This window comes from Pteronotus mesoamericanus, unplaced genomic scaffold, assembly GCF_021234165.1.
Source record: "Pteronotus mesoamericanus isolate MK-2021 breed Mesoamerican mustached bat unplaced genomic scaffold, CSHL_Meso_final contig_1, whole genome shotgun sequence".
NCBI lineage: Eukaryota > Metazoa > Chordata > Mammalia > Chiroptera > Mormoopidae > Pteronotus > Pteronotus mesoamericanus.
Window position 1 is genome coordinate 1,701,186 of NW_026554998.1, and position 26,776 is coordinate 1,727,961.

At 47.6% G+C, this 26,776-nt stretch overlaps 1 protein-coding gene across 2 annotated transcripts in view; it reads right to left on the reverse strand.

Annotated features, from left to right (window-relative positions):
- The window catches only part of LMTK2 (lemur tyrosine kinase 2), a 56,043-nt gene that overhangs the window by 9,464 nt on the left and 19,803 nt on the right, over positions 1 to 26,776 (reverse strand). For both annotated transcript variants that reach the window (XM_054568878.1, XM_054568821.1), the window contains exons 3-11: positions 25,954 to 26,101; positions 25,117 to 25,190; positions 21,997 to 22,115; positions 20,030 to 20,117; positions 12,777 to 12,910; positions 7,866 to 7,950; positions 6,511 to 6,632; positions 4,297 to 4,446; positions 67 to 3,061 (exon numbers count right to left, since the gene is read on the reverse strand). In XM_054568878.1, the coding sequence (XP_054424853.1) occupies positions 67 to 3,061; positions 4,297 to 4,446; positions 6,511 to 6,632; positions 7,866 to 7,950; positions 12,777 to 12,910; positions 20,030 to 20,117; positions 21,997 to 22,115; positions 25,117 to 25,190; positions 25,954 to 26,101 (3,915 nt within the window). The remainder of the gene's footprint in view (positions 1 to 66; positions 3,062 to 4,296; positions 4,447 to 6,510; positions 6,633 to 7,865; positions 7,951 to 12,776; positions 12,911 to 20,029; positions 20,118 to 21,996; positions 22,116 to 25,116; positions 25,191 to 25,953; positions 26,102 to 26,776) is intronic.

Here is a 26,776-nt window from a genome sequence, read left to right on the forward strand (position 1 = left end):
CACAGCACACTCGATCGCCTACCACGTTCTGGAACTCTCTAGTATGACAAGTTGGAGGTAACATACCTGGTCAAACAGATAGACTGTGACATCATCAAAAAACGTCACAGCCTTCTTTTCTTTTTTCCAGTCATCTGGCAGCTGGTCAACAGCACCAGCGGCTGGGGGTTTCAACAGGCTCCGCAGGTGCCTCCCGTCCTCGCTGCTGACGATCACGGGTACAGGGTGCTCGGTCTCATCCTCCGACTCGGAGCTGAGGCTGTGCAGGTTGAAGGCCCGCAGGTCCTCGTCCGAGTCGTCACTGTTCTCGTCTTCCTCGTCCGCATCGATCCCGTCCTCCGAAAGGTCGAGCATCCCGGCCACGCCAAGCTTCCCCAGGTATCTCCCTTCGATGTCTGGCTCCTTCAGCTTGGGGCCCTCCGAGTGGCTGGGCAAGGCCTTGCCCACCGCTAGGTCGGGTGGGCTGCTGGAGCGGAGGCTGGCGCTGGTGAACGCAAGGAGCTCGCTGGTGTTGGTCCCGGTGGACACGATCGTGCAGGGGCGCTCTTCCTGTGCCTCAAAGTCGTCGCCGCTGCTCGGCTCCGAGTTCAACAAACTCGAGGGGCTGCCCGCCTCGTCTCCGGGAGCACGCAGCTCTTGGGAATCGCTCGTCACGGCCGGTTCTGACGTGTCTCTCGACTGCAGGAGACCGGAAGTTTGCAAAGCAGATGGACAGCTTTGGTCTGGCTGGCTACTTTCGGCTTCCAGACAACTGTCCTCGGTGCCAGGACTTCGCTCTGGGGTGACTGGCTCAGGCGGGGGCTGATCTGTGACCAATACCACGGCTGACACTGAGGTTCCTGGGACCCCCTCTGACTTCTTTTCGGGCTCAGAATCATTATCTGAGAAGTAAGCAGAGTCTCGGTACGAGCTCTGAGAGCCAGGTGCAAAAGTCTGTGAGGTCACTTCGGTACCTCTGTGGCCATCGGCTGCATCTGAGATGACAATGACAGGGTTGGGAGGCACCTCACCATCACCGTGCCCGCTGCCCCCTGCTGTGGCCACGTCCGAGGCTGAGGCGCCGTCGGGAGCAGGGTGCAGGGTCCATTCGGGCGACTCCAAGTTCTCGGTCTCGTACCCACTGTCGGCAGGTTTGTCAGGGGGCACGAGCTTCTGAGGAGAGTGAGAGCCTAGAGAACCCAGCAGAGCCTCATGGACGTCCACCGAATCCAGGGAGTCTGGGGTCTCCATCGACTGCTCTGAGGCGGGAATGGGGGTTGACAAGCTGTCTTCTAAAAGGCTGTCCTGACTGGTAGAGTCCGAGGAAAGGGCAGACACCAAACCCCCCTCTTTTGTAGCATCTTTACAACTCAGCTGATTCAAAGTGTCCACCGCTTCGGAGTTTTTCTCTAGCAGACCACCACTGTGCTGGTCTTCTGAAAGAGGTGGGTCTTGCAGGTTCTGTCTCAGTTCCGGAAGACTACTTCCTATACTCCCTTTATCGGCAAAAATGTCATCACCAAGAACTGAGTCACTCTGGGTTCGTCTTGAGGCCTCCTCACTTTGGTGAGTCAGGTCAGGGGACCCATGGCCAATGCCGGGTGTTTTGGCATCGGCGGAGGGAATTTCAGCCAGGACCGTCACAGGTTCTAAATTTGTTTCTTGGCAGAGACAGTCGTCATGGATACTGACATCTAAATGCCTGGGCGTGGCTTCTCCCTGCTTCAGGAACATACCTGGAGGTGCGCTATGAGGTGTCCCTTCTGTGTCACGGGAGGTAGGCAGTGCCTGCACTTCCGGGGAAGACGGCAATGAGGCGCTCAAAGTGCGTTCCCTGAGCGCGACGCTTGTATCTTGGCCCTTCGCGCTTACAGTTTCCTGCAACAAGGAAAAGCCTGGTTTATTTCCAGCAAACTCAAGCTCAGTATCTAAAGCGTTTCTAGGTGGAGTTTCTAATATAGTTTCAGTAAAACCAGCATTTTTAAGTTCTGTTTGAAGATCATTTATATGTTCTTTGCTAGACAATGAGTCTTTTAGTAAGTTTTTCTCTTGAAGAAACAAAAAGTTTTCTGACAATTCTTGCACATTCAGCGGATCAAAATTATCTTGGAGCGTAAGGTTTTCCGATAAGCAAAAAGGCTCACAGTCAGAAAGCTTACGGGGCTTGTCTTTTTCAAAGCGGCCTGCTATCACCGAGTCTTTGGGGTCGTCCAAACTGGAACTTAACGTGGTTGGCTTAAAGTCAGCTTGGACTCCATTTAGTTCCATTAAGTCAAATATTTTTTGGTGACTGGGCAGAGCCTCTGATTTGTCAAGATCATTAAATATATTGTTGAAAGGGCTCTCAGGGCCCCTGATAGCATGCATGTCCTCGGGGGTGCTGGGGTCCTTGGGGTCTGTGCTGCTCTGGAAGAAATCCTCATCTGTGCTGGACTCCTCAAATTCAAGGCCCCTGAGAGTCAGAAACTGGGGCGCCTCGTCACTTGTCCTTTCTGGATTCTCCATTTCAGTTGTAAGCAGTGTAGGTGGGTAATCAAGCTCCAAATTGCTACCACTTTTTTCTTCTAATTGGATGTAATAGTCACTTCCAACAGAAAGGTTGTGGGCATCAAAAACGGGAACCACTCCGGGGGCTCTCACGGGGACCTCCTGGCCACTGCTGTCTTGCTTCCCGGGCCCGGGGTCGGACAGAGAGCGCTCGAACACTTCAACCGGGAAGAAGACGCTCGTGTAGGACAGAGCTGCACCCGGCGGGCCTCGGCTGCGCTCGTCGAAGTGATCATGTTTGGCGGCCTCCCAGACGTACTCGAAGCTCAGGCCCTGGCTGGTCTCTGTCACGGTGAGCACTTCCTCCATCTCGCGACCAAGCCGGTCCCTGGTGAAATGGTCAAGGATTGGGAACGCCGCACTGCTAGAAGTGTCTCTGCTGTTTGCATTTGGTTTAAGAGCGTTCCACTGTTGTTCAAAGTCGGCTTCGGAGTCCCGCTGACTTTGCATGCGCAGGTAGGTGAGCAGCCTGTGCACGTCTTCAGCCGCTGGCCTCTTGTCCGGTGACAACCAACAGAACTGTAAAACTTCATACCTGAGGGACACATGAGAGATCTTTAAAGGACCAGTAACAAATTGTTTTTTAAATAAGAAAGGGCTTTACAAGAACCCCTAAGCCAACCTGACACCCCAGAAGTGTCTACACTTCAATCACTGCTGACCGCAGGAAGGCGTTCCGCTCACGGTGAGACCCCCGTGAAAGTGGGAATGAAGACAGAACACACTGGATCACAGATTTTTGTGTTCTCAGGCCATTTCATTGGATCACTGAAATTCTTTTGCCTTGTCATTTGTTCCTCTGGTGTTTAACCAGGGACTTACCTGCTGAATTTAGAAAAGAACAGTTTTAATATGTTTTCCTCTTAAAACAATTGCCATAGGTACTCTGTGGGGAAAGAATGTGCCTCCCTTATATCTGTAGATTTTTGCAAGAATTCACACGGACAAATGCTGTTGTAACCAATCTCTATTCCCCAGCAAACAGCAACACTACACTCTTCTGAAGCACATAGTTTCCTTAGATCATGAGAGGAGCTGAACGAGGAGGGAAAAAAGAGAATGAAGCCCAAAGAAGGCGGCAACCAAGAGCTGAGGCTTCCAATGGCCGGCTGAATACAGCCAACAACTGTAGCCACAAGCAGGCAGGAAGACAAAGACAGTATCCGAGCATTAAATCTGTAGCATGTGTGTCAAGTTATTCTGGGTGCAATGGTCCCAACAACCTGGGGAGCTGTGCGCTGCCTACGTGCAGGGGCGCCAAGCTTCAGGGACGACGCCAGCCTGGCAGGCAGGGGGACAGACAGAGGCCTGAGAGAGGGTGAACCCGACCCTACCGGAAACGGACTGAGAACTGATCCAAAGGCCCCTAAGTAAGTTTGTTTTGTAAATGTGAACATACATTATGCATATTAGTTTCAACTGCCACTTTAAATATTATCGTTTTTATGCTTTTTTCTACCTTAAATATCACTTACGTAAGTAGCCTCACTTGAAAATAATTCCACAATAGCAAACCCCCTTACTGTTGACTTTTCTAATGAGTTCAGACTTCCCATTTTTTTATTATGCATAATACATAAATTCCTGCTTGTTCCGTAATTTTTCAAAAATAATGTTAAATTGTAAAAATAGATATTAATTCTAAAAAAAGGCATAAATTATACACAAATGATTGGTTCTTATAAAAGTAGGGAATACCTAACCAAAACCCATGGAAACAGAGTTTCCTTATCTTTTGAAGACAGCAGAGCAAAGCAGGGAGTCACCGACCATCTATCCGAATGAGGCTGCTCCAGCTGGGGCTTGGGGAGCTTCGTGCCCCTCTCTCGAATGACCTGGTTAATAACCTCTGAGTTGGACAGGTTGGAATATGGCTGAGTGGCATTATCAAAAAGTTCCCAAAGTGTCACACCCAGGGACCTGCAGAAAAAAGAAAGCAGTTACTTCTTTTCTCCCTTTAGATGCTGAGTTTTTAACACCCACATTTTTACTTGTTCAGTCATTAGGAGCTTTAAGGACAAGGTATATACTGAAAAGGTCACTGAAGATGGTTCTTGCGCATGATTTTAAAAAGAGACACTCTCCCTAAAGCGAAGACCGCAACGAGCACGCCCCCTCTGCCAGTGCGCACGATGCTGGCGGGTCCTGGCCAGTGCAAAGAAAGGATGAAGCGGGGACAACGGGCATCGTTACAGGGAGGAGAGAAATTATACGGAAGGTCATGACAGTGATTTGAGAGTCTGGCAAATTGATTAGATAAAAAACAAATATTCTGAACTCTGAGTTTTATGGTAGGAAAAAAAAATTCCATTCTTAATAGTAGTAAACATCAGAAAGTACCTAAAAGAAACCTTGAACATGAACAACTCTCCCCTGCTGGACCCGTATACTTGTCACAGCTGTTCCCGAGTCGTCTGGGTCGTGCTACCATAACGAAGGGATTACAGGTCCCCAGGGAGACAAGACACCACCAGGCAGCAAGATCAAATACACAGGGACTTCAGAGATTGAAATTTTTGGATACATAGTATGACCCATTATTAAAGACACTGGGACAAATTTTAAAGAATCAAATAGACCTCCTAGAACTGAAAAATCAAAAACTGAACTATAAAACTTAATACAGAGATTTAATAGAAGATTAGACACAGCTGAAGAGAGAGTTTTAAAAAGAGACAGAATTAGGGACTGGACCACAGGTCTGAAAAATTATCTGGAATGTGGCACAGAGAGTCAGAGAGATGGAATATAGAAAAGAGAGATTACGGGACAGAGCAAGAAGGCATCACGCACATCTAATTAGACTTCCAAAAGGGGAGAAAATGGGGCAGAGGCAGTATTTTAAAGTTAAGGGTTGAGAACAACATCAACTTACAGACTAAAGAAAAACAGTAAATTCACATCCATATACATCACAGTGAAACTACAAAAAAAAAAAAGAAAACCCAAAAAACAAAAGATGGATGAAGAGAAAAGTAGAAAAGTTGCCAGAGAGAAAAAGTCACATCCCTTCAAAGCTCTAGCAGACTTATACAGCTGACTTCTCAGCAGCAACAGGGGAGAAGAGTAGAATGATACCCTCAGTATGCTGAGAGAAAATAACTGTCATCAGGTAAAAATATACTCGTAGAATGAGGACCAAAAAGTATGTTCAGACCTACAAAAACCTGAGGGCCTGCTACCAACAAACCCTCCCTAAAGGAAATCCTAAAGGACATACTTCAGGCAAAAGGGGAGTAATCCCAGATGGAAGATCTGAGATCTAAAGAAAATAAAGGAATGAAGAACCTAAAAAAACGCTAATGCTAAATATTCTAAATACCAATATTCTGAAATCCTCATATTGTTCAGAAAGAGGGTCAAGATATGAACCAATATTAGACTAAGATAGTGAAGCACACATGTTACCATTTCTGGGGAACCCAATAAGTACAGGAACAGAATACACATCTCCCAAACTAAGAGGAGAAAAGCAGTTAAAAAACCAATTCGAAAAAGGGAAAGAGGGGGAAAAGAAAGTCAAAAAAGCAGGACAACAGCACAAACAAATACAGATATAAATTAAGAAAGCAGTAATAGAAATTGTTAGTCAAGGACTTAGGCCCATTTTTTCAACTGCCACCAAACTGACCTCCTATAAGTCACAGCATCACACAGCAGCCCAGACCCCTCTGTGTTTTCAGTCACTTCAGTAAATATTAATCATGTAGCACACGCCATGCCCTTTGGCAGGCACAGAAAGTGGACCTGGATCCGCTTTCGTGGAGCTTATTGTTGAATGGGTAAGAAAGGCAGTGTTCGGAAAGTTAATGACGTCACCGAAGTTGCGCCCACTGCTGTGTCAGTAACTTGCCTTTTTCACACCATCGGATGCTCTCGCATTCCTACATCTTACTCAGTGGATTTCCCTCAAGGAAGTGCTCCAGGAGAAAGAGTGAGGACTTCGCTACACAAAAGCCTGACAAAGGAGGAATCGATACACACCAGATGTTACTGTACTTGGTCTGGTCTGCAGTCAGCAGCCTGTCTTGGAAGCTGGTCACTAACTCTGGAGCGGTCCATCGCAGCGGGAAAGCTTTCTCATCATCTGTTTCAATATAATCCTCCTGTGTTGTTAGAAAGCACACAGAATTTTGAATTCTATTATACGTTTAACAAGCTCAATGATTTAATTCCAGGTCATTCTCAGAAAACACATACTCAACCAAAGAGCAAGTGGGCATGAAGAGAGACTTTCGGGCGGAAGGTGGGCGAGGGTTCTCCGAAGCCTCCTGGGCTTCATGAGCTGGTCTCTGAGCCCCAACCACTCGCTCAGTCATCCTTCCTGGAAAAGGAAGGCACGCTGTATCTGATGCACAGGACACAGGCTCTGAGCAGAAGCGCCGGGCTGCCCGCCCCAGATGGGGGCGTGGGGCCAGCAGGGAGGGCGCGGGCTTCGGATCCTGACAGGCTGGTTGTAAGCCCACCTTCAACCGTTTACCAGCTACGGGACTCTGGGCAGAAAAGAAGAAGCTGGGCCTATTTCCTTATCTGTCAGATGAGGTGGCACAAGACCTCCCTCCCTTTAGGGCGGAGATTAAACGAGACACACAGGCAAGAGCCTCAGAGTGCCTGGAATACAGCACGTGCTCAAGACACTGGAGCCACTGTGTAGACAAACGGCCCACTCATATTTGCATAATACTTTTTAGTTACAAAGTTCTGTGGAAATATGGTCCCGTTGGTCTTTACATGAATCCCACAAGACAAAACAGATATTATCCTCATGTCGCTGCTTAGAAAAAGGAGGTCAAGTGGCTTTCAAGGTCTCCTGACAGTGTGAAACCAGGCCAGCTGCCCTTTGCCCCCGTCAAGCTACTTCCTTCTGCTGGGCCACACAAATACACAGATGAAAACCTCATCTGCTTCTTACTTTCTTTGGGGATATATTTATGACAGAGTTTAAAAACATAAATTCCAAGCTTACTGTATTTAAGCCAAAAATTTACTGACTGTATAATGGAAAAATACTTATGTGACACGCGTATTTTACAGTACACGTGGTAATAATTACATTGCCCACGTGCACACCGACATTTATGATACAGCATCAACCGTGTCAATTACACCTGCTTCACTCTAAGTCTTTTCAAACAAAGCGTCTAGAGAGCTGTCACCAAACCTCGGGTACAGAGCCACTGATTTAGGAAAAACACATACATCAGAAGCCAACAATCACACTAAAATGACTGGAACCAGCCCCTCTTCCAAAAACAGAGCGACATTCTGTGATAGTGCCACCTCAGGACTATGAAAAATTAACTCAGACCAAGGCGAGACCCTCTCCACCTTTGGCTTACCTTGTACCTGCTGCATCCTATCCCGTAATCTCCCACTTTCACATTTAAGTCCGAGGTAAGGAAGCAGTTCCGCAAGGCTAAGTCACTGAAAACAGAGAGAGCGGCGTGAACGGGCTTAACAGCGAGAGCCCGCAAGCCGAGAACGAGCGAGCGCACTGCTGCGGGAAAAGACTCTCCTGGTAATCAGACTAGAACGCTGAGCTCCTGGCTCCATTTATGTTAAAGATGTTTTTGTACAGAAAAAAGGATTATATATCATATTTTTAATGACTTAAAAAATGGAGATGATCAGATGTTTTTGCAAATAACTGTAACTGCTAAGGTTAAATACTGACCATATCTCTACCTTGTTCTGCACTAATACCAGATTTATGGTTCATTTCCTATTATTTTAAGAATGGTGACCAAGAAAGAACTTTAAAATACTATTGTCTAAAATGTCTGAATTTTTTGGGCAATAATTTGTATTACTTGAATAATAGTCTAGTAAAGATTAATCAGGTTACAACTTCAACCCCCCCCCCCACCAAGTTTACATTTTTAAAAATGTCTGCTTTTTAACTCCTTTTCCAGAGATGTGCAGGCATTATTAGGAGGCCCTTTTCAGATAACTCTCTTCTCTTCAAACTCCACCTCTCCACAAGGGAGGTAGAGGGCGTATTTTCAAGAGTTAATTAAAACAATTTACTTACATAGTTTAAGTACAAATTTTCAAAAACACATAATCTGAAAAGAAAATACTACTTTTTTTTTTAAAGAAAGCATTAAATTCTTTAAATTTTGGCTTTAGCCCTTAGGATGTTTTTAATCATCAACTGGCATACAAATAAAAAAGGCCAGTAAATTGAAATATAAAAGGATACCTAATTTACAGTTTTATATCACAAATAAAAGTTATCAGAAACTGAACTTCTACAGTCCAAAATTTAAAATGTTTGTCCCCCGACTGGTGTGGCTCGGTGGGCCAGGCATCGCCCAGCAAACCACAAACCAAAAGGTCCGGTTCGACCCCCCACCAGGGCAAACGCCTGGGTCACGCGCGCAGGCCTGGTCCCTGTCTGGGAGCGTGGGAGAGGCAACTGACCGATGCTTCTCACATCAGTGTTTCTCTCCCTCTCTTCCTCCTTTCTCCTTCCTCTACAAATAAAGAAATGCGTTTGTTTTTTTAAAAAGGTCTATCTTTATAAGGCTACAGAAGATCAAACACTTAAACCAATTCTTGAGTTCTTACTTTCCAAGATTCTGCTCTCCAGAGCTCATCTGTCTGAAATACAAAGGGAACGAGAATGACAACAGCAACGGCTCAGCCGACAGGGCACTGACGGTTCGCTCCCCACACGGAGTCCATCACGTAATCACGGCCAGTATTTACAAAGCACTTACTTTCCACGAGACATTTCTCTAAGCACTTTATGTGTGCCATTCGCTCATCTAATCTTCCCAGCAAACCTCTGAGGTGAGCCCTGTCTGCAGACAGGGACACCGAGGCCCAGAGAATGGAATCAATTTTGTCAGGGCCACGCACGCGGCTGGCCAGACGCCACTCAGGAGCATGTCGGCCCTCTCACCGCCGGCAGCCACCACCGACAGCACACGCACAGCCAGGTCCGCGCCACGGCAGGCACGTGCCGGTCTTGACTCCCGATTGACCTCCCACGCGCTGCATTGCACGCCTCTCCACACTTCCTCCGCCTACGTGGCGATTTTCGGCGCTCTGTCCCAGAGCCTCAGGCCTGGGCATGTGTCTCGGGGAAACCTGGGCGCCCCCTGACTCCACTGTTACAAACAACGGAGAAACGTCCAGCCTTCAGGACAAAGCCGGCCCGGCCCCGACCCCTGGAATGCAGAGAAGGGGCGGCAGCGGGGGTGCCTGCCAGGCGGCGGCCCCACACCGGTAGGGCCCGGCGGCGCCCACCGACACCCCTTCGCGAGCCTCTACAACAGACCCTCCTCAGCCTTCGCCACCCTCCCCCGTGAGGCGGCGATGAAAAGCTGGTGCCTCTCAGGTGTGAGGCTGGCCGGGGCGCCCCCCAGAGCGCCCGGCACCTTCTCCTCGGGCCACTGCAGCCCCCGGGGTCTGCCGGTTCCCCTCCTCCCCGCCCCCGCCCACTGCAGGCCTTCAGATTGCAGGTGTGCGGGTCGCAGAACAGAGGGGAAGCCACGTGCCGCCACGTCGGCTTCCACGCGCAAAGGCCCTCCTCACCTCTGGCACAGCCCCACTGACGGTCTCAGGGACAAGAAGGTGCCCCTCACAACTGAGCCGGGGCAGTGAGTGAGGACGGGGACAGTGGGTGACAGGGCAGCTCCTGCTGGCCCTACTTCCCTCCTCCACCCCGAACACCCCTGTCCCCAGTCAGACTGGGGACCGTCTCAGCTCCTCCACCTCACAAGTGCATGCCTTAGGGCAAGTCACTGACATATCAGAGCCGCCCTGTCCCCACAAAAGCAACAGGGATGTACCTGCAAGGGCTAATTCACAAGGTTTTTATACGGATGCCACATTCCATATAAAATGTTCTCAAAATGTGAAAACTGGCTCAAATTTGGTAAAAATAGATATTCTCTGAAGCCCGAAACATGCAAAGCCAAAGAAAAGAAAAGCACAAGGAGTAACTTAACAGCAGAAGTAACTCTTGACGTTCATGGCAGGTTTGGGTCGGAAGTACAAACGCACCCAGCCTATTCTTCCTCCAAGCTGCAAAACAGGTCTGGCAGGGAGGCTGCCAAGCAATGCAGCCAGAAAGGCTCTCGGGCCCTTGGCTCGGCCCTCGCCGCAGCGCCTGCGGCTCTCACCTCAGCGGTGGCGGCTGCGCGCGACACAGAGCTGCGAGCCCGAAGTTCTACAGAGCCCCCTCCAGTTCCCAAGGAGGCATCTCCACGCGTCCTCAACTCGCAAGCCGGAGCCCGCCCGTCTGCAGAAGGGCTGCCGGCAGCTCCACGTCACTGCAGCCATTTGCAGCCATGCCCACCTCCACGTGTGCGACCTGCTCCTGCTTCCTGGAATAGCCCGAATTCCTGGTAACAACTGGCCAGCAGAGTGACTGGAAGTTACTGAATGTCACGCATATCCCGTGCTCAGCTTCAGAAATGCAGGCCACCTGAGACCCAGGCACAGGTCTCTTTATAAACATGTAAAAATAAAATGTAATTGGGTGAGTTTTACTGCATCAATTTCCAAACGTAGCTGCAGCTTTCAGCTGGACACATGGGCTGATCTATTTTCAACCAACACAGAAAGTCTGACTTTGAGCCAGCCAATAGATATTCTAAATTCCAACTTTAAAAATGCTCTACAGTGTGCTAACAACAACAAAACACCCTGAAAGCCCCAAATTCTGCCCCATATGGGAATTTTACATAAAATATGGCTACTTTTTAAAACAAAATGAGACAGTTGTCAATGGTTTCAAGAACCTTCTTCCCCTTGAGTTTTTGTACCTGAATAAAATCCAAACCATGTGATTTAATTTATCATCTTTACTTGTTCTAAAGTTCACAGGATTCTAAATAAAGTAAAACTTTAACCTGAAAAAACTCACAGGAAAATAGCATTTCCTCTGACGTCTTTGCCAATTTTTAACATACGACAGTCAAAATGTACTTGGGCTTTGAGCACAATTTCTAGCTCTTTGGTAACTTTATGTTGCTGGTTCTGATATACTCCTTTTCGGTGTTCTGTTCTCCAAAACCTAAAAATTCCTAAACTAAGAATTTGGTCATCATTATTTGTATTTTACAAAAGATTAACGATACAAAAATACTGTGTACTACCTGTTGTAAGAGATTGAAAACAAAACAAAAGATTGCTCCATTACACAACAAATATATGTTTCTATTTAGAAGTTTTGTGTAGGGGAGCCTAAAGAGACCTATAATGTCTTTGGTCTTTTAAAAAGCACTTTTCTCAGAATGATCTGCTCACTACGTAGGTCAAACAAGATATAGATGTGTCAGAAAAACTTTAATAATGTTCCCTCTCCCCCACTCTGAAGTGATGCTGAGAGCCTGATGGGCACTTTTCCATGTCTGTTCACACACACATTCTTCTCCAGATACAACCAAGTGTTTTCTTATTTAAAAAAAAAATAGTCCTTCTATAAATATATTCCAGTCCAACCAGCTTCTTAAAAACTCTGATACTTCAAAGATAGTCCTTCATGGCAATACACACAGGTGTTCCTTTGCAAGCCTTTGGATTATTAAGAGTTAAATGATATAATTAAACTCAAGAAATACTGCCTGTTTCCCAGAAGACCCGAAAAATTATTTTATACATGTTGTTAACATAAATCAGAGCTCAAAAGGCTAGAGGAGACTAAGCAGAACCATCATCTCAGGCAGAACTCAAAGAAAGCCCTTTGTTATTTTCACTACAAAAATTACATCAATGATCTCAACGAAATACAATGTGCTCCAAGGAGCTGCGGCCACCTGAGCAGGACCAGAGAGGTCTCTAGAGAAACGTGCCCACCCGCTGCCGCGCCACTCCCACAACACCTGCCCTCCGCCGACCCCACCCGGGCAGGCCCCTCGGAGCACCGGCCAGGGACCAACACGCGGACCTTGTATGAAAGGAGGACGTGAGCCTGTCAGGTCCTCTCCTCCTCTCCCGGGAGAGTGACCGGGACATACGGTGAGACCCGGCGTAAGAACCGGAGCCGCGAGGAGGACACGACAGATGCCTGGAGGTAGACACGGACTGTTTGTTCTCAACACTGAGCAATGCACAACTCGTACATTCTTTGAAATTTGGGAAATAATTCCTAGACCTGAGGCTATACATGGCCCAACTCAACCCTTATTCGGACACTGGGAAGCACAGGACAGCTTCTTCATTTTAAACTGAGAGGACTCCACAGCCTGCCGGCGGAAGCCTCTGGCTTGCACACCCGCACCGCCGGACGGACCCACCTGTGCAGGAAGTGCAGCTTGTGCATGGCGGCCAGCCCCGCGGCGATCTCGCACGCCATCCGCTGCAGCAGCATGGTCTGCGCGTCCCCCCGCATGTGCTCCTGCTCGCCGCGCAGGTAAGCTTTGAGGTCGCCCTGCAAAGACCAGTCCAGTTTGGTTTCAAAGGAGACAATAAATTGGAAACTAGGCATGTGCCTTAATTGACATTAGTTATTATTTATTAAAAATTACTTAAACTTAATAAAGAATCTCAGACTGAACAAATTTCGAATTACAAAATACTTCGACCAAATACTTCAAGGGTATAGGAAACACTATTCACCTTTTAGGGTCATTCTAACTAAACACAACACTAGCTTATCTTTGTTCTATAAACACATACAAACAAAACAGTAAAAAAAAAAAGGCAATTTTGCAATGCTGCAGACTTAAGTGCAGAAATGCAGAGATTTCCAGATGACTGAGAGATGAGAAGAAAGTAAAAGAAGCAGAGCCAGTCACAGCGCCTTTGAGGAGGTGGTCAGAGAGCACCACACCAGGAGGGCACACGGACAGGCAGGGGAGGGCGCACCAGGGAACGGGCAGGAGGAGGGAGAAGCACGTGCGGCGCTGGCAGCCGCTGCCCCGGTGTCTGCCCAGGTGTCTGCCGGCTGCCTCAGGGCCCTGGGCTGCGTAGGGACGCGGTGAGATAGGACTTTCCGCCCTCCAGGAAGATTCAAGGAGCAGGCCCTTCAAAGGAAGGCAGCTCGGGCAGGAAGTGAGCAGACTGGGCAGGACATCTGAATACTGAGCCCCCCTCCCCACCGGGGGTCCCGTATGGCTCCCGGCTCCCGTGTTCCTGTCCTTGTTCCACGACTTTAACTCACTCCAATTCAGGACTGCATGTTTTGGGGAATACACTTTCGAGGAAATGAATATTCTGCGTTCTCCTTACCATGTGATTAAGTATTTATTGATGTGTGACTTGATTCCAAATTAAAGCTTTATATAATCAGTTAATAAAATTTAGAAGGCCAACAGCTTTCCGTTTTCTTTGTCTGAGTCAAGAAAAGACTCAGGAGGAAGGAAGTTTCCTTGACCAACTAAAGAATACATTTCTTATAACTGTTACCAAAGATAGTAAATTTATCAACTTCCTCTCAGAATGAAACTTTAAAACACAATGTCCCTTCAGAAGCCTCTGCCCACATTTAACACTAAGTGCACTCTGATGGAGCTTCTGGTCCAGTCGGGAATCGAGATGTGTGCCCCTCCCCGCCCCGCTCCAAGGGTCTTCGCGTGAGCCATGACGCTGGCCCTGGTAAGCAGGGCCCTCGCAGTTTCTGAGCAGTGTGCCAAGCACTGGGCTGCTTTTTACACTTCTGACCTCAAATAATTCTTAAAATTTGAAACACTTTTCCAGATGTGGACCTGAGACTTAGGGAGGTTAAAAAATGGACCCAAAGCCAGAGCTCACAGTAAGTGGTGGGGCTGCACTTCTCCTCGGTCGGCCATAGGTCCGGGAAGTTCTATGCGGCACGCGGATGACGTCAGTCCGACGTAGAGCTCATCGACTTATTTAAGAATGAGTGTCAATGACAAAGCCCGTCCCAGGGCCCGCAGGGTTCTCCCCAAGTCAGTGGAGCTTCTCCGCCTCTGTGCCAGGACAGCCGCTGCTCCCTGCCTCAGGGCGACCACGCGCCACCCCTTCCCGCCCAGACACCTGTCCTCGGCAATACAGGCTGCTCCAGGGCAGAGAGGGCACCCACGTCCCTCTGACAGCGCCCTCCCCCTCCCCAGCGGAGCTCTGCCAGCCAGCGAGGGAGCGGTGGGAGTGAAGACAGATTTGGGTGACAGTTACGTTAACCCAGAAACACTCCAGCAAAAACTCCAGGCCTGCGGGCTACGGGACTTCTACAAGGTAGACCATGTGGAAACTAAATATGAAAATAAACGGTTAATTTATTTATATCACCAATGAAATCATTAGGCAAGCGATTCATTTGTCTAACCCCTTTCCAAAACCAGCTAAGGTAAAAATTACCCTCACACAAAAGTAGGATTGTGCTGCGCTGTGTCTGGCTAATTCTCAAAACAAAGAGAAGCGGCCGACAAACCGGGAGCACCTCACAGGTGGCTTTGGCCAGGAAGGCAGCGGAGCCGCAGAGCGGGCGTGCCTGTTCTTCAGGGTTCCCTCAGGTGTATCCGTCACCACCCGCCCCTCTTAGAGTACCTGCTCTCTACAGCTGATTCCACGTCCCAAGTGTCACTAGAGGACAAATATAATAAACAGAAGATTTTGCTTCCTAACATTAACACTCCTAATGTTTCTAGCTTGGGAACAACACAAGACTCTCCCCATCATCCCTGGAGAGAAGTCAGCACCCCGGGCAAATACATCTCTAACCCGGGGGGAGGGGCCAACACCAATGACGACTGGGGAGCCAGAGCGCCGCGTCTCGTGGGTGAGGCCTGCGACGGACTGAGCAGGGCCCAGGGTTAGATCTATGCTCTAGAAAGACCCATAAGAGCCCTCCACTTAAAAGAAAAATCAGCATAAAACTTCTAGTCACAATGAAAATGTCCATATCAAATAAGTACTAAAAATTTATTCATTCCATCCAAAACAAAGCTATATTTAGGTACCTAAATTGTTTATTATATTTTAATGTTCAGTGAGTTGACAGGGATTATTCTTTAGTCTGCTATTAAAAAAGAAAACAATTAAGAACAGCCATGTATTCTGCAAAATAATTTCCTTTATCCAAGTTTCCTTTATCCAGATCCTCCCCGAAAGCCCCAAAAAAACTTGAAAAGAAAAACGTATGGCACTAGATGGCAGCAAAGTGCTATACTAAGAGCTCAGACCACAGAGCAACTAGGAATGACTTCCTGGAATGAGTCATTCATGAATAATAGACCTTTAATTGGGCTACTCTCAAGTATCCTCTTAAATTCCAACATAAACTGTCTTGAGGGTTTATCCGGTTTTTTGCAGGATACTGAGAACAATGAATTAATGTCAATACAATGTAAAAACCAATGTTTAATAGGATGATTTGGGGCGGGGTGGGGGAGAGTTACCATTTTTAAAAAACTGCATGAAAGGATGAATGAAAGGATGTTGCTGATGTGTATTATGTAGTTGGGCCCACAATGGCTGCATTTGAACTGAAATATGTAGACTTTTTTCTTGCTATTCCCTAAACTATATGGTATAACAAGTACATATGGCATTTCTGCTGTATGAGGTGTAAGTAACCTAGAGATGATTTCCGTCTACAGGAGGACGTGCACGGGTTATATGCAAACACTGCACCGTTACATACCGAGGTCCTGAGCACCTGTGAGTTTTGGAACCTGGGGGGGTTCCTGACACCAGTCCCCCACTGGCATCGAGGGATGACTGTAACTGCTCAATGAGTGGGACAGAAAAGAAAAAACTCACTGAGAAGTCTAGCAGGCACCCTGCCAAATTAAGGTTAGGGCAACTATCTCCCCTAAAGCGGTCCCATCCTGTTCCAATGTAACACTCTAATAACGACTTTAGGAGGAAAGCTGTAATTTCAAAGTCTTATTGGGCTTTACATGCGTTACTTCATTACTTCGCACATTAAAGCTAGCCAAGGACAGTGTCTGAAGTTCTACCTTTGTGACCAGGAAGTGCAGTCGGCTTCACTGCAAGGACAGGCGTGGACGCTGTGAAACTCAGGGCGCAGTCCCTGCACCGCCGGAGGCACAGCACAGGGCAGAGCCGTCCCACAGAACCAGGGTGCGAGCCACGCTGTAATTCTAAATTTTCTAGTAGCTACATCAAAAACCCTCAGGAGAACACCATTTCTTTCCCCTGCGTGCGACACCCGGGCGCCGGCTCCAGCTGTGCATCTGGGTGCGCCCCCGCGGCAGGACCTGCGATGTGAGGGGGGCGGGGCGCGGCCCCTGCCTCGGAGCAGGAGAGCCGAGCCACGAGGCGGGCGGGTCAGGAGACCCAGGGGGCGGGGAGGCCGGCATCGGGGAGGGCAGGCCGGGCCTGGCCACAGGCAGTTGGGACAGCCCGCCCCCAAGGGCCAGGGCCGCAGGCGCAGGGCAGTAGCCAGGCCTGGGGAAAGGACAGCGACTAAGGCGGAGCCGAGTTTAATCTACGTCCTGCCACCTCAGCTTGCAGTCTGGTCTCCAAAGTTGTTTGCCTATGCTTCCCACCCACCAGACCCTTCCCAGAGATGCCACCCTGCTTCTCCTCAGGTGGCACTCCACGCGCACCCACCCAGGAGCTCCACAGGGGCACCGTCAGGCCTCCCTGCTGGCTCACGCTGTTCCTGACATCGCTTCCTGCTAAGGAAGTTGATCACTCACTCTTCCACACTCAGATCAAACACACTTCCTTTACAACGCCTTCCCCAATGATTCTAGTTAGGATTTCTAGTTAGATTTCTTCTACACACACTACTCAAACGCTTACTCAATAATTAATTATGATCAATAAATTTAACTAAAAATAAAAGAAAATACTGTTTCTTGAGCACTTTCTATATGCCTAGCAATTCTAGTTCTCCTTACGAACAGTCAGAGCCGTCTGTGGGGCAGACAGTAGTACCCCACTTTACAGACATCTGAGCTGAGGCTTAAGGAGGGCAGACAACGCCCCAAGGAGACCAGCACACAAGGAAGTGGCAGAAGGAGCGGCTGCGGGCGCTGCGGGCAGGAGGCAGGGAGGCAGGGAGGCAGGGAGGCAGGGAGGCAGGGCCAGCGCGACGCGGCCCTGCGCTCCTCCCCGGGGCGCTCTGCACTCCAGAGGTGCTTGACACGCTTTCCCTGCATGAGGGATCCTTACCCCAAAACAACCTTCCCGCCTTGCTGTTCACAGGACAGCACTGTGTACCTCCTATAGCAACAAGCCATACACAACGTCCTTTCACAATCACCGCGCCGTCGGCGTGACACATCAGCAGCCACAGGCCACAGCTGCCAGGCTCACTCACGCGAGTTTTCATTTTCTTTCATAAAAAGTCTAAGACAAAGTGTTTTTGAAAAACAGACTGGTAATTCTATCTTACATGGAATTACTTAAGTAAGTGCAGAAATATTCTCTCCTTTCTACTGAAAAGATGTTATCATTGAGCATGATCACCGCCCGGGGACAACTGAAAAGGCCAATGTTCATTCAATAGCTCCTGACCTACTAAGAGCACGTGATGATAGTGGCTCCTTTCACCGTGGCTGTGGCTGCATATTCCCGAGCCGGGGCACTGCCCTCTGTCCTCCGGACCCTTGCAAGCCGGAGGCTTTGCCTTGGATGACGCCCCTCCTCTCAGGCAGGCCCTCTGGCTCAGGGGGCTGACCCTGCCCACCCGCTCCGGACAGGCAGTCTCTGCACACACTGAGCCCGGAGGGCCGGGCCCTGGGGCTGGGGAGCGGCCGAGGCCCCGTCCTCGCCGCAGGAGGGCTTCTGAAGTAGACGGGGCGGGGGTGGGGGGCCGTGGGATGAGCGCGAAACTGCCCGAGAAGGCAAGCGTGACCCCTCCCCACATGGTGGCGGGGCATGGTGGCGGGGGCCCTGGATTAAAGGCCTTGACTCTGACAGGAGACTAGCTATTCCAAACACTGACAGACAGATTTCCTAAGGAAATCTGGGAATTTCTAGCTTCCTCCTAATAGAAGTAACACCTGCTACGACACTTTAAATAATAGTAGGTAATTATCAATGTTTTGAAAATTGTGGTAAAATGTGTAACATAAAATTATCTTAACCATTTCTAAGTGTACAGTTCAAAGGCACTGTGTACATTCACACCACTGTGCCACCACGGTTACCGCCATCCACCCAACAGAACTCTCTTCCTCTTCCCACATCCACTCCACTCCCACTCCCAGTCCCCCGCCCCTGGCCCTTGGCAAGCGCCCTCCCACTTTCTGCCTCTGTGAGTCTGACCGCTGTAGAAAGCTCACAGAAGTGGAATCACCCAGCATTTGTCTTTTTGTGACTTGGCTTATTTCCTTAGCACAGTAGAACAGTATCCCATTGTATGGATACACCCAGTTTTGTCCATTATTCATCAGTTCGTGGACACCAGGGTTACTTCTACCTCTCGGCTATTGTGAATAATGCCGCCGTGAACATGGTGCACAAAAATCTCTTTAAGATCTTGCTTTCTATTCTATGTACCTGGAAGTGAAATGGCTAGATCCTGTGGTAATTCTATTTTAATTTTTTGAGAAGCGATTACTGTTTTATGAACAACCTTATAAACTTGACCATTAAAAGCCACAGAGATACACTGTGTAAAGCACCAGAACATACATTCTCTGGTCCCCGCCCCCTCCCAGCATCTAAAGACACAAGGAAACACTGATCCTAGGGCAAAAATGAGTAAAATGTAGCCTAGAACTGAGCTGCAGCTGCCCTGAGCCACGTTAATGTGCGAGATGAGGGAGAGCCACTTTGCTCCCATTAACCTCTGAGATTTGGCTGGTTACTATATCATAATCCAATGAAAGCTAATATATTGAGTTCAATAAGAACTTTTCTTTGGAATTAACTACCTCTGCCAATGAGAGTAATATTCAAATGATACTGAGGAATTAAAACAAAAATTCACAATGTTTACTGCTCTCTTTCAATTTTACCAGCGGAGAAATAGTCTCTGAATTAATTGGGGATTGATTTTGGTGTCCTCCCCACTTTTCTGCACATGGTCAAGGGTGCTCAATGCTCTGAAAACTGAGATAATGCAAGGAAATCAATCAAAACCTAAATTTAATAAGAGATGTTTACAGGAAATTTTCACATAAGAAAATAAATCATCTAATTATTTAAAAACAAAATGTTACATCCATTCACTATTTTTAAAAACTGACAAGTCATGGGTCCTCTGTCGGCTATGAGAGTCTTGGGCTCCCTCCCTCAGCTGGGAGAAGTGTCGCGAATGCCTCGCTGAAGCCAGACCCCACGTTCTCAGGGAGGGCCAGCCCAGATCCACGCTCTGGGGCTGCCACACACTTGGCAGACATTTTCTTAATCTCCATGGGTCTTATTTGGCTCATACATAAAGTGGGGAGACATGTGACTGCATGCAGTAGCGCGTGAAAATAGCTTCGCACAGGGGTGAAACATAAAACAACACTGATACTAATACCAAAGGTAACGCATACACACTTCATAAAGTCCCTAAAATGGGGGACAGAAGTGAAGGCAGTCCCTCACCCAGCACTTCTGTCCAAAGCACTTGGGTATGACCTTCTGAAGGCTTGACCTTAAATTTCTGCTCAGAACTTACCAGGTCACAGAACTCAAACACCAGAAGATAGGGAATTGCCTCCACGCACTGCCCAATGCACTGCAGAACATTTGGATGCTGAAGAACGCTGGGGAGAAAGAGAGCCACAGTGCTGACCGTCAGAGGGGGCACGCTAGGAAGGAAACCTGTTCCAACGGTAAACCAAATTCTAACATTCATAAAGCTGTAAATATGCTAGGCTGAAAAGAGCATATTAACAGATTTATTGTTATCTAATGATTAAACAATTCAAAGCCAATCAGGTGAACATTTTAAAAAATCAAAACAGAACTATCAGAAGAACCTCTGATTTTAGTAATTTAAATTTATAGATTACCTCTTTGAAGCATCATTTTTAAAAAGGCAGCCGTGGCTGGTGTGGCTCAGTGGACTGAGTGCCGGCCTGCGAACCAAAGGGTTGCCGGTTCGATTCCCAGTCAGGGCACATGCCTGGGTTGCGGGCGAGGTGCCCAGTAGGGGGCACGCTTGAGGCAACCACACATTGATGTCCCTCTCCTTCTCTTTCTCCCTCCCTTCCCCTCTCTAAAAGTAAATAAATAACATCTTTAAAAAAGTAAAAAGGCAGGCTAAATACACAAATGTAACAAGCATTGCAATCCATGTATTAAATAAATAACCCAGCTACTCCTCAGGCTATCTAGCTTACATACTATTTCCGTAAATTTTCATAACATATACAGTCTCTTTTTGGAAAAATATTTTGTCCAAAAGAAAGTTAAAAAACAAAGATATACCGAAACTAATTTTTAAGGAGGTTATTATTTTGAAGCAATTATGAATTAACAGGAAGTTACACAGATAGCATAAAGAGGCCCCGCGGTCCCTTCCCTCAGTGTCCCCAGGTTACACCTGACAGTTACAGTGCAACACCAAAGCCAGGGCACTGACACGGGCACGCGTGCGCACACTTCTGTGTCCTGTTGTGTCTCACACGCATAGAGTCGCACAGCCACAACGGCAACAGACACGCAGAAGCGCTCCGTCAGCACACAAGGGCCCCCAGGCTCCTTCCGCGGAGTCCCAGCCACCGCCCACACCCCCTACACCACATTCCTAAACTCTGGCACCTGCTGATCTGTTTTCCATTTCTATAACGGTCTCGGTTTGAAATTATGATGTAAATGGTGACACAGTATGTGGCCTTTGAACATTGATTTTTTTTTTTCTCACTCAACACAATGCCCTGATGATTATCGAAGTGGTTGCCTGTAATGGTTTGTTTAACCACGCACCTACTGAGGGACATTTTCATTTTGAGTCTTAGGTTATGAAACTCTGAACCTTATTTAAATTGTGTATTTTGCAGGCAGAAATTTCAAAGTTAGGCTTTTTAGGGGTTTAAGAAATATTTTGGTTTTTTCCAAAGCCAGACTTATTTGGTTGATGAGATACTCTTAGGTCTAACAACACTGTGATTTTAAGTGACGGATTTAAAATATTGTTTCTTGGATGAAGTTTTGCAATCTGTCCATACCGAGACAGAAATTTCCTAAATGAGTTCATTCCCATCACTATTACCCACGACAGGCGCACAGAATGGTGTGCCGTGAAATGAGCAGGACCAGAAGGTGCCTCCTGTGACGGCCGGGGTTCCTCTGGGTCCCCTGTGTCTTGCTGGCTGACATGTCTCCATCTTTCATTCTCCCTGAGGATCACAATTTGTTGCCAAGAACCCTGACAATCGCGTCCTACTTCCGAACCTTCGGGAGGACCGTGCCATCACTCTCCTGGCCGGGAGCGCTCATGTTCTGCAGCCCCCTTTCAACTTACGTTTCTTTTTTTAATTTAAGTACAGTTGGTAAACAACATTTTATTAGTTTCGGGTATACAATATAGTGACCTGACATTTATATACCTTACAACACAATTCCTAAGTATTTTTAAACACAGCAATTTTCAAAAGACCATAGTCTATGTTTACAGAACATATATTAAAGATTACTTACTAGTAAGGTTCTCCATTCTTCAAAAAAGTATCTTGTTCCTTCGGGCTCGCACTTGCTTTTAACTCCTTCACTATGACGCGGGCGACACTGGTACCTGTGTAAATCTCTCCGAGGAGGACCTAAAACCAAAGAACAGTTTTTCACTTCACTCCCATCAGATGGTAAAGAAGTGGGCCTCCCTTATCAGGAAGTGGCAAACAGGAAAATGAATTAACAACAAGTCGGTGGCCTTCTATTATTTTAAATACTACCTCAGAAAAGGGTGGGAAAGCAAAATACTACCTTCAATTTTAAACCAGTCATCAGAAATTTCCAACATTCATGTACTTAAATGTATTTCTTTTCTATGTACTTAACAGTATATCATACTTTCATGGAAAGTACTAATGGCATTACAGAAGAGTAATTTATAAGTTCAGTTCAAACATAACTTAAATGTTTCTCAAAAAGACTTCAGCTGAGTTTTGTCTCCTTCACACATGAAAGTAAACTGACAAATAGCCAAGGTGCAAACAAGGTATCATTGCATTATAATGCTAAAAATCCATGGTATTCCAATTATTCCAGGCCTTTATCTTGTACTCAAACCTTAGTGAAAACTCGGGGGGGGGGGGGGGATAATAGCGCACTGAAATTAACACAACACAAAATGAAAATAAGTACAAGTTACACGTGAGATATTAAATACAATATAGGACAATGTAAAGGCATTCCAAAATACAGTATGTAAAACAAAAATGATGATGAAGTAAAAGTCTTTGAGAATGATCAAAACTAAAGGCTTCCTTTTAAAATAGTTTTTTATCTTTTTATAAAACAGATTCATTTTAATGCCCTGGAAATAGAGTATAAACTTAAACAGAACTTAATGTATTTATTAGGATGATAATGGCAGAAAAATGAACAGAGCAAGAAATTCTAAGAATTAACAAAGTCATATTCTTTGTTTCAAAGAGCTAACCTGTGCCAACATAATAAGCCTAACACTCATAAGATACCAGCTTCAAACAAGGAGAAGAACAACACTGGACTACTGCAGTAACTGGCGCCTTGTTTCTCTCTCCCTGCCGCCACCTGACCATTCTGGGTGTTCAACAGATGCAGGGACAAGTCCTTCAACACCGTGACCTCTCAGTCCCATGACCTCACTTCCAATCATCTTTTTCTAGGACCCCATCTCAGCGAACACTTCCATGGGTCTAGACCTACCTGATAACTGTATTATGCCCCAAGCCCTGAATTTTAACTTCCTCTCCGTCAGCCCTCTCGTTTCCAGCCTGCTCCCAGCCCGCTCCACAGTCTCATCCAACAAGTGCGCACCTTGGCCTCGGAATCCCTTAATGACACCACTTTTCTGCCATCCTGGTTGGTCCCGAACGGCTCCCGCTCCCTTTCTCCACTCTTTCAGAGTAAAGCTCCTCAACAGAGGTGCCTGAATGTGCTGGCTCCACCTTCTCCCCGAACGCCCTCCTTGCGAGGATGGCACGGACCCCTGTGGCGGACCCGCTCTCCCACGCGCACCTCACGGGCACCTCACGTGCTGTTGGCGGCCCTCACCCCGCGTCCCCGCCCCGGACTCCTCCCGCCGGCTGCGGCTCTTCCTGCGCACAGGCTCATTCTCCCCAGGCTCCCGTCCGTGCTGCTGAGCCCACGGGCTCAGCCCCTGCGCCCCGCCATCCCCGTCCCCGCGTCCCCATTCTCCGTGAGTTCATCTAGGCTCGCACCTTTAAACGCCAGCCATACACGGAGCTCTCCCCAGTTCCTGTCTCCCGTCTGGAACCTCTCTCCTGAACTGCAGGTTAGCATTTCCAGCTGCCCACCTGCCATCTGCACCTGGACGTCTAAGGCTCTCACACTGCACATCCAGAGGCGACCTCCTGACCGGTCCCTCCTCCATGCCTGCTTCTCCCTAGTCTCTGTCACTTCAGACCAACGACACCCTGCCCCTCCATCAGGCCATGTGTAGTCATCCTTGACTCCCTCTGTCTCTGGACTCCACAGCTGGTCCACCCTAAGCCCTACCTACTCTTATTTGAAAATCTCTCTGGGTCGCCCCACTTCTCCCCACTCCCCGAGCAGCCACTGCGGCCTCGGCACAGCGCCCCTGCTTGGCCCCCTCTCCACCTAACCGCCAGGGGCCCTCGCCCAAGGTGACCAGGTCATGCCCCGCATCTCTCAAGACTGGGGTGCCCCCCCCAGCAGGAGTCAGTCTCTAGACGCACGCCTAGCTCACAGCGCCCGGCTCTCGACACCCCTCAGCCGTCTCCGACGGCTGCTGGCCCCCGGCCGCCCCACACACCGCAGCGGTCAGCAGTGTCCGGGCAAGGCTGCTCCACCTGGCCTGCTGCTCCATCGCCAGCGCTCCCCAGCCAGGACGCCAGCCCTCCTGCTCCACGTTGTGCCCCAGCACTGAGGACATGTGATGCAGCCAAGGTTTTGCTGACGGGCTGAGGGTGTGGTTAGCAATGACATTTGGATGGCGTGGAAGATGCAGGCCTGACAGACAACTCTAGTGGGGAGACAGGAAGCGTAAGCTGGCCGACCGCAGAGCACACCCGTCCTCCCGCCGTGACCGCCCCGCGCCGGCGCGCTCGCGGTTCAGTGAGGGACTCCCACAGACGGCTGCTGTATCACGGAGACAGGTGTCAGAGACAATTACCCCTTCTGAACACTCGGGGAACGATCGACAAAGTGCTATTACTATAGGTCGCCAGACAGGCTGCGAGAAACAGAGAACAATTCTTTGCAATGCTCCCCATCATAATAATACTTCCTATCTACATGGATAAAATCTCGTAAGGAAAAGAGGAGAAGAAAAAAAGTAATAATTTAACTTGAGGAGGCTAAAAAGCTTCTAAGATACCAGTGTCTTTTTCCTTTATTCCCTTTTTACGCCAGCAATTAGAAAAGTCTCCAACACATAAAAGAAGACCTCCTTGACCAACTTACCACCCAAGAACACTGACGCTCACACCCCCACGAGGCTTCAGAGAGCAGTGGGGAAATTCAATCGGGACTATACAGCCTACAGAGAGCGTGGAACGCCACACAATACAATTAATTAGCTTTCAATTCTAACAATGTAAGTAGAAGGAAAAAAAAAAGTGAACAACACTTTACCTTTCCAAACCAGCCATTTCCAATTTCCTGAATATAGTTTAGACTGTGGCGAGCAACTTGAGACTTCAAACCTTCTGCAGGAAAAAGAAAAAAATATTAAAAACTAAAAATAAGTATTTACCTGAAATAAATTAAATATTAAACATACAACCTATAAAATACAAGCACCAAAATAAATTTAATGCTTGTGCTTAATAAAGGGAGAAATAAATACATAAAACATCTCTTTCAAACCAACAGTGACAAAACGGTTCCAAGTTTTAAAACTGACAATAATTTTGGGTGCGTATCCCACCCTGGTTCTTTACTAACTTGCACTGTTTTTTCCTGATCCAACTACTCCACTGTCACCTCTGGTCACCACCCCACTGACCTTCAATAGTCCTGGTTTCTGGTGGAGCAGGGAACCCCAGGGACTGCCCCCCCCCCATCTTCAGAGGAAAAGCCCATCTGATCCACAAATCCAAACAGGGCCCTCCTCCCAAACACAAGACATCACAGAAGATGGTCGTGTCTAGCCCGCAGGACGGCCAGCGCAGGGAGCAAGGAGAGCCGCGCCCCCTGAAGCAGCGGCAGGGGCCCTGTCCAGAACGTCCATCTGAACGCACAGCAGAGGCCAGTTCACTCGTACAACAGACGCAGAGTCCGAAAGGAAGGGACCTGGCTTTTGCGGGGATGCACTGGGCCTGACCACTCGGCCTCAGCAGGGAGCAAAAGGGAGGGAAATAAGCGCCCAGAGGAGACGGTGAGTCCAACTGTTTTATGATTAGCAGCGAGGTTCCCAGTCTCCCTTCCCACGAATGGCTCAGGGAAACAGGACATCAGGACAGCTCTTACCCGCTGCGGCAGGCTGGAACTGCGACGGAGCTGGTAACGAGACACTTGGTACGGAAAGTGTGAACACTTCTGCTGGGGACTGGACAGAGGGAGTATCTTCTGCTGGTGGTGTGAAATCTATCTCGTCATCAAAATTATCTTCAAATTCCTAAAATAAAAGAAGAGCAATGTTATATCTAACACAGATCAGTTTGAGAGCAAATCCTAAAAATACACTGGCTAACATTTAAGACATGAACACTTATTCACTCATTTGGAACACACGGCCATAACTTTTTTTCCCAAATCATACTTATTTTAAGTAAAAGCATATGTAATTGTGTTCTCTAACTCCAAATAGCAGAATAAATGAGATCTGAAAATAAATTATACACATTTTATGTAACTTTTTAAACTGAGAGCTTGAAGTTAAATGTAAAATTTTCTATAATGACCATGGAATTAAAATGAAAATACTCTTCTAGGTTCAAAATTTTACTTTTAAGTTATTATAGTCTAAGCTGTTTTTTTATATTATTATTATTTGTCTTCATAGATCTCTTTGCATATTAAATCAAAACAAATTTACTTTAAAATTGTTTATGCATTTCTTGTTGCATTGTGATTTCAATCAAAACCAGAAAATTAAGACTCAGAAGAGGTATTTGTAAGCAAGTCCTACTTCTCTGAAAAGAGTAGAATAAAAAAATTCCTTAAACCAGATAGAAAATCATCTAAGGGCTGAACCACGAAGGGTAAACAACTGTGTAGCACACAAGTGCAGTTAACATTCTAAGAACCTGGTTTTCAAAAGATGGCAACTTGAAAATCGAGGCTGCGCCAG